This window comes from Oncorhynchus keta, chromosome 30 (assembly GCF_023373465.1).
Source record: "Oncorhynchus keta strain PuntledgeMale-10-30-2019 chromosome 30, Oket_V2, whole genome shotgun sequence".
Taxonomy (NCBI): Eukaryota; Metazoa; Chordata; class Actinopteri; order Salmoniformes; family Salmonidae; genus Oncorhynchus; species Oncorhynchus keta.
Window position 1 is genome coordinate 57982479 of NC_068450.1, and position 16104 is coordinate 57998582.

The window sequence follows — 16104 nt, forward strand, 5'->3', positions numbered from 1 at the left end:
TGACAACATGGAGGTAGTGTGAATGTCTATAGGGCTGACTAAATGACAACATGGAGGTAGTGTGAATGTCTATAGGGCTGACTAAATGACAACATGGAGGTAGTGTGAATGTCTATAGGGCTGACTAAATGACAACATGGAGGTAGTGTGAATGTCTATAGGGCTGACTATATGACAACATGGAGGTAGTGTGAATGTCTATAGGGCTGACTATATGACAACATGGAGGTAGTGTGAATGTCTATAGGGCTGACTATATGACAACATGGAGGTAGTGTGAATGTCTATAGGGCTGACTAAATGACAACATGGAGGTAGTGTGAATGTCTATAGGGCTGACTAAATGACAACATGGAGGCAGTGTGAATGTCTATAGGGCTGACTAAATGACAACATGGAGGTAGTGTGAATGTCTATAGGGCTGACTAAATGACAACATGGAGGTAGTGTGAATGTTTATAGGGCTGACTAAATGACAACATGGAGGTAGTGTGAATGTCTATAGGGCTGACTAAATGACAACATGGAGGTAGTGTGAATGTCTATAGGGCTGACTATATGACAACATGGAGGTAGTGTGAATGTCTATAGGGCTGACTAAATGACAACATGGAGGTAGTGTGAATGTTTATAGGGCTGTGACTAAATGACAACATGGAGGTAGTGTGAATGTTTATAGGGCTGTGACTAAATGACAACATGGAGGTAGTGTGAATGTCTATAGGGCTGACTAAATGACAACATGGAGGTAGTGTGAATGTCTATAGGGCTGACTAAATGACAACATGGAGGTAGTGTGAATGTCTATAGGGCTGACTAAATGACAACATGGAGGTAGTGTGAATGTCTATAGGGCTGACTAAATGACAACATGGAGGTAGTGTGAATGTCTATAGGGCTGACTAAATGACAACATGGAGGTAGTGTGAATGTCTATAGGGCTGACTAAATGACAACATGGAGGTAGTGTGAATGTCTATAGGGCTGACTAAATGACAACATGGAGGTAGTGTGAATGTCTATAGGGCTGACTAAATGACAACATGGAGGTAGTGTGAATGTCTATAGGGCTGACTAAATGACAACATGGAGGTAGTGTGAATGTCTATAGGGCTGACTAAATGACAACATGGAGGTAGTGTGAATGTCTATAGGGCTGACTAAATGACAACATGGAGGTAGTGTGAATGTCTATAGGGCTGACTAAATGACAACATGGAGGTAGTGTGAATGTCTATAGGGCTGACTAAATGACAACATGGAGGTAGTGTGAATGTCTATAGGGCTGACTAAATGACAACATGGAGGTAGTGTGAATGTCTATAGGGCTGACTAAATGACAACATGGAGGTAGTGTGAATGTCTATAGGGCTGACTATATGACAACATGGAGGTAGTGTGAATGTCTATAGGGCTGACTATATGACAACATGGAGGTAGTGTGAATGTCTATAGGGCTGACTAAATGACAACATGGAGGTAGTGTGAATGTCTATAGGGCTGACTAAATGACAACATGGAGGTAGTGTGAATGTCTATAGGGCTGACTAAATGACAACATGGAGGTAGTGTGAATGTCTATAGGGCTGACTAAATGACAACATGGAGGTAGTGTGAATGTCTATAGGGCTGACTATATGACAACATGGAGGTAGTGTGAATGTCTATAGGGCTGACTAAATGACAACATGGAGGTAGTGTGAATGTCTATAGGGCTGACTAAATGACAACATGGAGGTAGTGTGAATGTCTATAGGGCTGACTATATGACAACATGGAGGTAGTGTGAATGTTTATAGGGCTGACTAAATTTACATTACATTTAACAATCCAGAGCACTATACAAATTGGTCTATATGACAACAACATGGAGGTAGTGTGAATGTCTATAGGGCTGACTAAATGACAACATGGAGGCAGTGTGAATGTTTATAGGGCTGTGACTAAATGACAACATGGAGGTAGTGTGAATGTCTATAGGGCTGACTATATGACAACATGGAGGTAGTGTGAATGTCTATAGGGCTGACTAAATGACAACATGGAGGTAGTGTGAATGTCTATAGGGCTGACTAAATGACAACATGGAGGTAGTGTGAATGTCTATAGGGCTGACTAAATGACAACATGGAGGTAGTGTGAATGTCTATAGGGCTGACTATATGACAACATGGAGGTAGTGTGAATGTCTATAGGGCTGACTATATGACAACATGGAGGTAGTGTGAATGTCTATAGGGCTGACTATATGACAACATGGAGGTAGTGTGAATGTCTATAGGGCTGACTATATGACAACATGGAGGTAGTGTGAATGTCTATAGGGCTGACTAAATGACAACATGGAGGTAGTGTGAATGTCTATAGGGCTGACTATATGACAACATGGAGGTAGTGTGAATGTCTATAGGGCTGACTAAATGACAACATGGAGGTAGTGTGAATGTCTATAGGGCTGACTATATGACAACATGGAGGTAGTGTGAATGTCTATAGGGCTGACTAAATGACAACATGGAGGTAGTGTGAATGTCTATAGGGCTGACTATATGACAACATGGAGGTAGTGTGAATGTCTATAGGGCTGACTAAATGACAACATGGAGGTAGTGTGAATGTCTATAGGGCTGACTATATGACAACATGGAGGTAGTGTGAATGTCTATAGGGCTGACTAAATGACAACATGGAGGTAGTGTGAATGTCTATAGGGCTGACTAAATGACAACATGGAGGTAGTGTGAATGTCTATAGGGCTGACTAAATGACAACATGGAGGTAGTGTGAATGTCTATAGGGCTGACTAAATGACAACATGGAGGTAGTGTGAATGTCTATAGGGCTGACTAAATGACAACATGGAGGTAGTGTGAATGTTTATAGGGCTGTGACTAAATGACAACATGGAGGTAGTGTGAATGTCTATAGGGCTGACTAAATGACAACATGGAGGTAGTGTGAATGTCTATAGGGCTGACTAAATGACAACATGGAGGTAGTGTGAATGTCTATAGGGCTGACTAAATGACAACATGGAGGTAGTGTGAATGTCTATAGGGCTGACTAAATGACAACATGGAGGTAGTGTGAATGTCTATAGGGCTGACTATATGACAACATGGAGGTAGTGTGAATGTCTATAGGGCTGACTATATGACAACATGGAGGTAGTGTGAATGTCTATAGGGCTGACTATATGACAACATGGAGGTAGTGTGAATGTCTATAGGGCTGACTAAATGACAACATGGAGGCAGTGTAAATGTTTATAGGGCTGTGACTAAATGACAACAGGGAGGTAGTGTGAATGTCTATAGGGCTGACTATATGACAACATGGAGGTAGTGTGAATGTCTATAGGGCTGACTAAATGACAACATGGAGGCAGTGTGAATGTTTATAGGGCTGTGACTAAATGACAACATGGAGGTAGTGTGAATGTCTATAGGGCTGACTAAATGACAACATGGAGGTAGTGTGAATGTCTATAGGGCTGACTAAATGACAACATGGAGGCAGTGTGAATGTTTATAGGGCTGTGACTAAATGACAACATGGAGGTAGTGTGAATGTCTATAGGGCTGACTAAATGACAACATGGAGGTAGTGTGAATGTCTATAGGGCTGACTAAATGACAACATGGAGGTAGTGTGAATGTCTATAGGGCTGACTAAATGACAACATGGAGGCAGTGTGAATGTTTATAGGGCTGTGACTAAATGACAACATGGAGGCAGTGTGAATGTCTATAGGGCTGACTAAATGACAACATGGAGGTAGTGTGAATGTCTATAGGGCTGACTAAATGACAACATGGAGGCTAGTGTGAAACATGTCTATAGGGCTGACTAAATGACAACATGGAGGTAGTGTGAATGTCTATAGGGCTGACTATATGACAACATGGAGGTAGTGTGAATGTCTATAGGGCTGACTATATGACAACATGGAAAATGTCTATAGGGCTGACTAAATGACAACATGGAGGTAGTGTGAATGTCTATAGGGCTGACTAAATGACAACATGGAGGTAGTGTGAATGTCTATAGGGCTGTGACTATATGACAACATGGAGGTAGTGTGAATGTCTATAGGGCTGACTAAATGACAACATGGAGGTAGTGTGAATGTCTATAGGGCTGACTAAATTACAACATGGAGGTAGTGTGAATGTCTATAGGGCTGACTAAATGACAACAGGGAGGTAGTGTGAATGTCTATAGGGCTGTGACTAAATGACAACATGGAGGTAGTGTGAATGTCTATAGGGCTGACTAAATGACAACATGGAGGTAGTGTGAATGTCTATAGGGCTGTATATGACAACATGGAGGGTGTGAATGTCTGGGCTGACTAAATGACAACATGGAGGTAGTGTGAATGTCTATAGGGCTGACTAAATGACAACATGGAGGTAGTGTGAATGTCTATAGGGCTGACTAAATGACAACATGGAGGTAGTGTGAATGTCTATAGGGCTGACTAAATGACAACATGGAGGTAGTGTGAATGTCTATAGGGCTGACTAAATGACAACATGGAGGTAGTGTGAATGTCTATAGGGCTGACTATATGACAACATGGAGGTAGTGTGAATGTCTATAGGGCTGTGACTATATGACAACATGGAGGTAGTGTGAATGTCTATAGGGCTGACTAAATGACAACATGGAGGTAGTGTGAATGTCTATAGGGCTGTGACTATATGACAACATGGAGGTAGTGTGAATGTCTATAGGGCTGACTATATGACAACATGGAGGTAGTGTGAATGTCTATAGGGCTGACTATATGACAACATGGAGGTAGTGTGAATGTCTATAGGGCTGACTAAATGACAACATGGAGGTAGTGTGAATGTCTATAGGGCTGTGACTATATGACAACATGGAGGTAGTGTGAATGTCTATAGGGCTGACTAAATGACAACATGGAGGTAGTGTGAATGTCTATAGGGCTGACTATATGACAACATGGAGGCAGTGTGAATGTTTATAGGGCTGACTATATGACAACATGGAGGTAGTGTGAATGTCTATAGGGCTGACTATATGACAACATGGAGGTAGTGTGAATGTTTATAGGGCTGACTATATGACAACATGGAGGTAGTGTAAATGTTTATAGGGCTGTGACTAAATGACAACAGGGAGGTAGTGTGAATGTCTATAGGGCTGACTATATGACAACATGGAGGTAGTGTGAATGTCTATAGGGCTGACTAAATGACAACATGGAGGTAGTGTGAATGTCTATAGGGCTGACTATATGACAACATGGAGGTAGTGTGAATGTCTATAGGGCTGACTATATGACAACATGGAGGTAGTGTGAATGTCTATAGGGCTGACTATATGACAACATGGAGGTAGTGTGAATGTCTATAGGGCTGACTAAATGACAACATGGAGGTAGTGTGAATGTCTATAGGGCTGACTATATGACAACATGGAGGTAGTGTGAATGTTTATAGGGCTGACTATATGACAACATGGAGGTAGTGTGAATGTCTATAGGGCTGACTATATGACAACATGGAGGTAGTGTGAATGTCTATAGGGCTGACTAAATGACAACATGGAGGTAGTGTGAATGTCTATAGGGCTGTGACTTATGACAACATGGAGGTAGTGTGAATGTCTATAGGGCTGACTAAATGACAACATGGAGGTAGTGTGAATGTCTATAGGGCTGACTAAATGACAACATGGAGGTAGTGTGAATGTCTATAGGGCTGTGACTAAATGACAACATGGAGGTAGTGTGAATGTCTATAGGGCTGACTATATGACAACATGGAGGTAGTGTGAATGTCTATAGGGCTGACTAAATGACAACATGGAGGTAGTGTGAATGTCTATAGGGCTGACTAAATGACAACATGGAGGTAGTGTGAATGTCTATAGGGCTGACTAAATGACAACATGGAGGTAGTGTGAATGTCTATAGGGCTGACTATATGACAACATGGAGGTAGTGTGAATGTCTATAGGGCTGACTATATGACAACATGGAGGTAGTGTGAATGTCTATAGGGCTGACTAAATGACAACATGGAGGTAGTGTGAATGTCTATAGGGCTGTGACTAATGACAACATGGAGGTAGTGTTGAATGTCTATAGGGCTGACTATATGACAACATGGAGGTAGTGTGAATGTCTATAGAGCTGACTAAATGACAACATGGAGGTAGTGTGAATGTCTATAGGGCTGACTAAATGACAACATGGAGGTAGTGTGAATGTCTATAGGGCTGACTAAATGACAACATGGAGGTAGTGTGAATGTCTATAGGGCTGTGACTATATGACAACATGGAGGTAGTGTGAATGTCTATAGGGCTGACTATATGACAACATGGAGGTAGTGTGAATGTCTATAGGGCTGACTAAATGACAACATGGAGGTAGTGTGAATGTCTATAGGGCTGTGACTATATGACAACATGGAGGTAGTGTGAATGTCTATAGGGCTGACTAAATGACAACATGGAGGTAGTGTGAATGTCTATAGGGCTGACTAAATGACAACATGGAGGTAGTGTGAATGTCTATAGGGCTGTGACTAAATGACAACATGGAGGTAGTGTGAATGTCTATAGGGCTGACTAAATGACAACATGGAGGTAGTGTGAATGTCTATAGGGCTGACTAAATGACAACATGGAGGTAGTGTGAATGTTTATAGGGCTGACTATATGACAACATGGAGGTAGTGTGAATGTCTATAGGGCTGACTAAATGACAACATGGAGGCAGTGTGAATGTCTATAGGGCTGTGACTAAATGACAACATGGAGGTAGTGTGAATGTCTATAGGGCTGACTATATGACAACATGGAGGTAGTGTGAATGTCTATAGGGCTGTGACTATATGACAACATGGAGGTAGTGTGAATGTCTATAGGGCTGACTAAATGACAACATGGAGGTAGTGTGAATGTCTATAGGGCTGTGACTATATGACAACATGGAGGTAGTGTGAATGTCTATAGGGCTGACTATATGACAACATGGAGGTAGTGTGAATGTCTATAGGGCTGACTATATGACAACATGGAGGTAGTGTGAATGTCTATAGGGCTGACTATATGACAACATGGAGGTAGTGTGAATGTCTATAGGGCTGGAGGTAGTGACTATATGACAACATGGAGGTAGTGTGAATGTCTATAGGGCTGACTAAATGACAACATGGAGGTAGTGTGAATGTCTATAGGGCTGACTAAATGACAACATGGAGGTAGTGTGAATGTTTATAGGGCTGACTATATGACAACATGGAGGTAGTGTGAATGTCTATAGGGCTGACTAAATGACAACATGGAGGTAGTGTGAATGTTTATAGGGCTGTGACTAAATGACAACATGGAGGTAGTGTGAATGTCTATAGGGCTGACTATATGACAACATGGAGGTAGTGTGAATGTCTATAGGGCTGTGACTAAATGACAACATGGAAGTAGTGTGAATGTCTATAGGGCTGACTAAATGACAACATGGAGGCAGTGTGAATGTTTATAGGGCTGACTATATGACAACATGGAGGTAGTGTGAATGTTTATAGGGCTGTGACTAAATGACAACATGGAGGTAGTGTGAATGTCTATAGGGCTGTGACTATATGACAACATGGAGGTAGTGTGAATGTCTATAGGGCTGACTAAATGACAACATGGAGGTAGTGTGAATGTCTATAGGGCTGTGACTATATGACAACATGGAGGTAGTGTGAATGTCTATAGGGCTGACTAAATGACAACATGGAGGTAGTGTGAATGTCTATAGGGCTGTGACTAAATGACAACATGGAGGTAGTGTGAATGTCTATAGGGCTGTGACTAAATGACAACATGGAGGTAGTGTGAATGTCTATAGGGCTGACTATATGACAACATGGAGGTAGTGTGAATGTCTATAGGGCTGTGACTAAATGACTACATGGAGGTAGTGTGAATGTCTATAGGGCTGTGACTATATGACAACATGGAGGTAGTGTGAATGTCTATAGGGCTGACTATGACAACATGGAGGTAGTGTGAATGTCTATAGGGCTGACTAAATGACAACATGGAGGTAGTGTGACTGTTTATAGGGCTGACTATATGACAACAGGGAGGTAGTGTGAATGTCTATAGGGCTGACTAAATGACAACATGGAGGTAGTGTGACTGTTTATAGGGCTGACTATATGACAACAGGGAGGTAGTGTGACTGTTTATAGGGCTGACTAAATGACAACCGGGAGGTAGTGTGACTGTTTATAGGGCTGACTATATGACAACATGGAGGTAGTGTGAATGTCTATAGGGCTGACTAAATGACAACATGGAGGTAGTGTGAATGTCTATAGGGCTGTGACTATATGACAACAGGGAGGTAGTGTGACTGTTTATAGGGCTGACTATATGACAACAGGGAGGTAGTGTGACTGTTTATAGGGCTGACTATATGACAACAGGGAGGTAGTGTGACTGTTTATAGGGCTGACTATATGACAACAGGGAGGTAGTGTGACTGTTTATAGGGCTGACTATATGACAACAGGGAGGTAGTGTGACTGTTTATAGGGCTGACTATATGACAACAGGGAGGTAGTGTGACTGTTTATAGGGCTGACTATATGACAACAGGTAGGTAGTGTGACTGTTTATAGGGCTGACATGGAATGACCAAGAGGCTCAGTCATATAATTATTTTACGCCTGACTTCCCTATGCACAGACCTGTCAGTTTACGGTGTTGGTATGGCAGTGATATCCTGTCCTGTCACCTCCAGAGATACCAACGTGTGTGCGTGTACACGTACCCCACAGCATGCCCTGGCTCTTGGCCTAGATCTCTGTTGTCACATGATGTCAATACGGCTTTGTCCAAACCTGGGCAGGACAAGCACCTAGTCTTTCCTTTCCTTGATGCAACATTTTATTTTACAGATACAATTCCTTGTTTATTGCTCTCTCTCTCTCTGTTGATTGCACACTAATTGCAATCACTAATTCACAATAGAATTAGTATAGAAATACGTGACTGGGATAAATACAGCAATAAGTGTTTGTGTAACTTTACCGTTGGTGAGTCTTTATTAACCCATCTCTTTCAACACACCTGTGGTTTTCCCCTGCTCAGACGTTGGATGCGTCAACCAATGGTTACCTGCCATGTCATCAACTGTAACGTCAGGCATCAGATTGCTATAACATACCCTATGATGTGGTTAGCTGATGCGCAAAATACTTATCCAGGCGTTGTAAGATCTGGCATGCATCAGCAATGACTGAGCATGACCCTATTGTGTCACTGCGTTTTGCTGAAGCTCATTGGCTGAGTGAAAAATGAGCCGTTTATACAATGCTTAGCTTGTAACACTTGCTTGGCGCTGGGCTGAGAGAGAGAGAGAGAGAGAGAGAGAGAGAGAGAGAGAGAGAGAGAGAGAGAGAGAGAGAGAGAGAGAGAGAGAGAGAGAGAGAGAGAGAGAGAGAGAGAGAGAGAGAGAGAGAGAGAGAGAGAGAGAGAGAGAGAGAGAGAGAGAGAGAGAGAGAGAGAGAGAGAGAGAGAGGAAGAGAGAGAGAGAGAGAGAGAGAGAGAGAGAGAGAGAGAGAGAGAGAGAGAGAGAGCATGGTGAGAGAGAGAGAGCATGGTGAGAGAGAGAGAGATTTACTCTGATTACATCCCAGGGACGTCAATATCTCCTGCGAGCAGCGACTGCTAACACCACAAACACTCCATCACCCTCAGCTGGCAATTAGATACCATAATAAATGATCCAATAAACCACCCTCCGTTCCCCTCTCTCCATCTCTCCCTCCGTTCCCCTCTCTCCATCTCTCCCTCCGTTCCCCTCTCTCCATCTCTCCCTCCACCCACTCTCTCCTCATCTCTCCCCCCACTCTTTATCTTCCCCTCTATCACGCTCTCCTTCATCCTCTTCCTCTCTCTCTCTCTTCTCCAAGCAATAAAACCTCCCTGTACAGCGCTAGTGTCTATCACAGTGTGTTCTTGGAGGGAGGCATGAAAATCTGTGCTCATTAGAGATGTCAGCTTCCCACCCAGACATTGCAGAATAGCGAGACCAGCCTCTTATAAACAGTACACAGAGGATATACAGACACACAAAGAGAGGCAAGAGACACACACACACACTTTGATGAGAAGTGACACCTGAACTGTGCTGTGTTACTATTCATTTCCTGTACCGCTTGAACTGTTTAGAGACAAAAACAGTGTTTGAAAGTGTGCCTGCAGTGCTGCTGTTCTAAGATTATGTTTATCTTCCAAACAGCCTGATTAAGCTGACCTTCAGGCAGAGGGAAATCATTAGAGGTGTTTGAGTAGTGTGAAAAAATCCTGTAATGAATTATTCACACAGCCATAGGTAACCAATTCTTCAGGATATCAATTTACTGGAGAACAGCACACCTTCCACAGCCCGACATTAATAAAAAGACGAGTCATTGTTGCAATGACTCGTGTCTAGCGTACATTTTGGTTCGGGACTTTTTCACAAAGCACAAAATACATCTGAAGTGTCAAATGAAGTTTACAATGAAACTTGGTTTTAATTGCAACCTTTCATCAGGTTGTTATTGTGAAATAGTGTATTAAATAACCTACCAGGTTAAAGAAAGATAATATTAATAGACAATGTGAAACAATAAACCACAACATTTGAGTAGCGCATACCCAAAATGGCCACCACGATGTCATCCTTGAGGATTTCGATGGACCCTCGTGACAAGAAGTAGAGGGCAGTAAGCACGTCTCCACAGTGGACCAGTGTATCACCCGGTGGGGAGTGTGTGGTCTTGAACCTCATGGCCAGGGCCCTCAGGCAGCCCTTAGTAGCCCCTTGGAATGCCTTGCAGCCCTGGAGCAGACTCGCATTGAGGTGGAGGCAGATATCAGCCTGGAGACACTCTGGGAAACCCTTTAGGACCTGGGGGCGTGAAAAGACAGGCCACAGCAATAGGAGAATGGTCAGATAGGACTGGATTTGTCTGTGGTGTTATCAGAGATGTGCTGTCAAACTCGAGACGTCTTTGGGTGTGGTTTGAGTTTGCCAGTCAGATATGGTTTAGAATCAAGAGTGGGTTGATACAATTGCCAATTGTGTTTTGGTCTTCTTCTCAAAATCGAAATACTGCATTGTCATGTGTGACTGTTTGAGGGGGGAATTTTTATGGCATCTTTCCATAGCCTTTAATCAGAGTACTAGCAGGTGGGGGTAAACAGATGGATATCCAACACTGCTATACAAGACACAACAAACTTGGAAAACATGGAAACAAACATGGAAACACATCTTCCCTTTGATTAAAAAAGAATTAGCACAAGTGTGCTCATGAGGGAGCTTTCTATCTTAGTGGGGTATCATTAGTGTCTGTGATTCAGATTTATCATAAAGATTTATAAATAAAAGACTTACCTCAACTGAATTAACCTGTCATGTCATTTAGAGTTTAAGGATCAGAGTGACAAGTATTTCAACTACTTAAATTACTACATGCTTAAATGCAAATAGTATCACTGGAAATAAATGTCACCTAAATGATTCAGTATCATGACATTAATGCCCACAATTGGAAAACAAGTCATTTGCCTGGGACTGAACACCACACTTGGTTACAGGTTAAAGGTCATGAGACGACTGTAAATAGAGGAGAAAACCTTGAACTGTGACCTCACAGGGGACCAAAGGGCAAGGGAAGGCTTCAAACACACAAAAGGGGGGAATGAAACATTCTTACTCTATATCACATACGAAATCTACATTTCTTGAAAAAGAGAGGCTATTTTTCATTAGTTGGGGGAAAAACCATAGCAGAAGATTTTGGAAAGGAGAGATTGAACAACATTTGGCAAGTGCAGGTGCAATATCACTGGTCATGTGTGCCAAGCCTCCCACATTGAGGGAAACCTGGCAGTGCCAAGCTGTCTGTGCCTCTCCCATTGGCAGTATTCACAGCTTGGTAACTACACTATAAAATGATGTGATTGTGTTTGAATACACAGATTTCATGCAAACGGCGACCTTGTGGCAAGCCACATGCAAGTCAGTCTGTGATGGACAATATGGGCTGCTAGAAGCACTGAGGGTTATACTACTGGCTGGCATGCAATGGGGAAGTCAGTATGTAGACTGAGTGTACAAAACATTAAGAACACCTGCTCTTTCCAGGTGAAAGCTGTGATCCCTTATTGATGTCACTTACATCCACTTCAGTCAGTGTAGATGAAGGCGAGGAGACAGGCTGAAGAAGGATTTGTAAGCCTTAAGACAATTGAGACATGGATTGTGTATGTGTGCCATTCAGAGGGTGAATGGGCAAGTCAAAATATTTAAGTGCCTTTGAACAGGGTATGGCAGTAGGTGTCAGGTGCACCGGTTTGAGTGTGACAAGAACTGCAACACTACGGGAAGCATTGGAGTCAACGTGGGCCATCACCCCTGTGGAAAGCTTTCGACACCTTGTAGTCCATGTCCCGACGAATTGAGGCTGTTCTGAGGGCCAAAGGGGGGTTGCAACTCAATATTAGGAAGGTGTTCTTAATGTTTTCTATACTCAGTGTACATGATTTTTTTCCCCCTAGACTATAAATATGAAGTTATGGATTTGAATAAATGTATTCCTTGATTTACATCTTGGTCTACGATTTACTACACTCTGCCATTTTTGAAAACAACACATTTCAGAGGGAAATAAGTTAACACTATTATCTGTGAACACAGTACCTCCTGCTCTTACCAGAGTGATGAAGTCATTCCATTTGACATGACGCAGACATGGAAAAGACACATTTCTATAAGTACAGTTAACATCACCAGGGGAAAAGCCGGTTTTACATACAGTATCCATGGCTTTCATTCTAGGGTTTAGAATCCTAATCAAGATCATAATAATGTCATATAACCATGTCGCTAAGGGAACACACTAGGCTTTATGTTACTGGTAAGAACCGTCTTGGAGACACGGTTGTTTTAAGGTCAGAAAAAACATTGAACAAGCTTCACCGAGAAGCTAAGTACTGTAAGAGAAACACAGCAAGGTAGTAACATAACCGCATCGTCAAACTGTGGGGCTTAACATTAAAAACCTACTGAAGGACAACAGCAATCTGAATCATCAATCTGAGACTTAACCATTATGCATACCCTTATCCCACCATAAGAATAACACAATGTCCCAATATGAGCATTTCTTTTGTTAAAGTCTCACTTGGAAGACTTATTAGCCCCAAACACACACACACACACTCACAGACACAAACGCGCACACTCACAGCTTCCCAACCAATTACACCCACACCCACCCTCCTCCCTACACAAACCCCACACACTCCCCCTATTCGCACCATATTCATGTCGATGCCGTTGGTGTAGTTCCAGGCGTGTTGGAAGTACTCCTCCAGGCGTTGCCTCAGTGGGTTGGGGATCTGGTGGAAGCGGATGAATTCTTTGACCCGGAGCATCTGCAGGTGGTACCGCGCCGTACCAGAGTACAACCGCTGGATGATGGCCGACACATTACCAAAGATACTGGCGTACATCAGGGCTGCGAGAGGGAGAATCACACCAGACAGGTGATCATCACTGTTAGCAATATTCTAATTTCCCTTCATTAATCAGTAGCTAGGAATATAGTAGTACAATAACTTATTGAGTAGTACTACTTGCCTTTACAGTAATAGTGATTTATTGTAGAAATGTGTATAATGTATTCATTTGTTTGTTCATTCATTCATTCCATCTGTTTTCAGTCCTAGTACAGTCGACACACTCACAGCCAATCAGCATGACACAGATGGAGAAGATCTTCTCAGAGTTGGTGTTGGGGGAGACGTTGCCAAAGCCCACGCTGGTCAGACTACTGAAGGTAAAATAGAGGGCCGTGACATATTTGTCCTTGATGGACGGACCAGAGCTGGGGTCACTGTAGTTGTACCTAAGGGGGTGAGACGGTACACTCAGTTCATGGTTCGATACATTTCATGGTATTTTTCCTACAGCCTGGAATTGAACCAAGGTGTCTGTAGTGACGCCTCAAGCACTGAGATGCAGTGCCTTAGACCGCTGCGCCACTTGGTTTTACCAATATTTCTTAGTTGAATGAACAAATCATGACGTTCTTTCCTATCATTCAACTGCATCGTTATTAAAGAGTCATGTGATACAGTAAATAGTATTGGGGTACATTGAGGCACAAGTCCAAGGTACATATTGTTACGATATTCAGTAATTCAGTATATTTTATCTTGCCTAGTACCTCTTTCCAATGGACACGCCCAGGTTATCCAGCCAGCCAATCTTGTGCTCCAGATAGGGCTTCTCCACATTGCCGATGGCGTACCAGATGCAGGCCAGCCAATGGGCAATGAGGGCAAAGATGCACATGAGGAGCATAAGGACAGCGGCGCCGTACTCTGAATATCGGTCCAGCTTACGGGCCACGCGAACTAGTCGGAGCAACCGGGCGGTCTTCAGCAGGCCAATCAGAGTGGTGGTCTGAGGGGACATAGAAGTAAACAGAGCTGTGATTGGCTGGGGGTTTGAGTGTTGCAGTATAGTGCAGACACGTTATTTGTTAATTGGATGCACCACACCAGGAAGCAATTTGTTGTTATTAGAGGTACCCTTAAGGTCAGATCAAACGTTAGGAGTTAGGGTTAAGATAGTACTGTTACAATCAAGCTTGGCTGAATGACCACAATCCAGTTTCTTATTCCAGTTTCTAAATCACTGAATATGACAGTGTGTCAATGGAAGTGACCTCTGCAAAAAAAATAGACTGCTGTCGAAACCAGCAGAGAGCAGTGGCAATAATATAAATTATAATATAACATTTCCATCACTCTAAAATGTTGTTATGAGGAGTGAGGAGGATTTATCAAGCCTACATACTGATACTAAGATGACTGCAGAAAAAAAATTTTTTTTTAAAGAAAAATAAAGAAAATGACAGAGAACGTCCAAGTTTTCCAGCCAGGCAGCATGAAAGCAAACACCAAGCCTCTCCTGTCCTCCCACCCCTCCTGCCTTCTGTTCACTTTCCTTTAAACAGTCTCAATCCTGGCATCTCTCCATCTCTGTTCCTACCCAGCTAAATGAACACGGTGACAAAAAAATAAACGACCGCGACCTGCCATGAGATAAGAGCGGATGTATTAGCGTCGCACAGTCTGCAAACAGCATAAGTCAGTCTGAGGGAAACGCTAATAGTTTGTTCCCCATCTCATCAGGACTGACAATTATAGTAATATCTTGAGGGAAGTCATTACTACCACTGCTTCTCGTCCTCCACAGTCACCCAGGTCTCTGCACCTGTATGCATTTATTTATCTCTCGTTTACACATGAGACTCAATTTGACAGTGACTATGGTTCCTTGTCTCATAGAAGGGGGGCTGATTTATGGCGCAACACTGACTTGACTCTGTCACAGATGAATGTGCTCTGCTGAGGGACACGGATGCTGCTGCTGAGTCTCTGAAAGCTCCATTACAAACCGCCTGGCCCATCCACCCAAATCTTCCCCCTAAATCGCTGCAATCATTTACAGCAGCTTTTGTCTCCTATACTCTTCGAAAAAAAGGTGTTATCTAGAACCTAAAAGGGTTATTTGGTTGTCCCTTAAGGAGAACTCTTTGAAGAACCCCTTTGGTTCCAGGTAGAACACGTTTGGTTCCAGGTAGAAACCTTTTGGGTTCCATGTAGAACCCTGGAACCAAAAAGGGTTCTCTTACGGGGACAGCCAAAGACCCCTTTTGGAACCCTTTTTTCTAAGAGTGTACTTCTCAACCGGGAAGAGAAATCAGTCTCACACTGACAGGGCATATCCTAAATCAATCAGAAATTCTTTCTATGTTTTTAGAATTTAGCGTAACTGTTGATCTTGACTGGAATGTCGGATGTGCAGAGTGACTGAGGGGTTTGTGTGCAAAAAGGGGGGCTTTAGTAGGGTATATTAGTTGATGGTTGATTAAAATACTTGCTCAAGTCTGCAGTGCTTGTGAGTTGAAGAGTGGAGAGCTCAAGCTTCTCCCTAACAACTCTGGTGGTAAATGAAATGTGTCCGGGATGGGGTTGGCTAGTCATCTGTGTTGGCCT

General features: G+C 42.8%; 1 protein-coding gene across 4 annotated transcripts in view; it reads right to left on the minus strand.

Moving 5' to 3' along the window:
• LOC118363813 (potassium voltage-gated channel subfamily H member 7-like) overlaps positions 1-16104 on the minus strand; it is an 83977-nt gene that overhangs the window by 13400 nt on the left and 54473 nt on the right. For 3 of the 4 annotated variants that reach the window (XM_052488650.1, XM_035745053.2, XM_052488651.1), the window contains 4 exons: positions 14265-14503; positions 13783-13943; positions 13354-13553; positions 10684-10936 (listed from right to left, as the gene is read on the minus strand). In XM_052488650.1, coding sequence (XP_052344610.1) covers positions 10684-10936; positions 13354-13553; positions 13783-13943; positions 14265-14503 — 853 coding nt within the window. The remainder of the gene's footprint in view (positions 1-10683; positions 10937-13353; positions 13554-13782; positions 13944-14264; positions 14504-16104) is intronic. The other variant, XM_035745054.2, reaches the window with a different exon arrangement.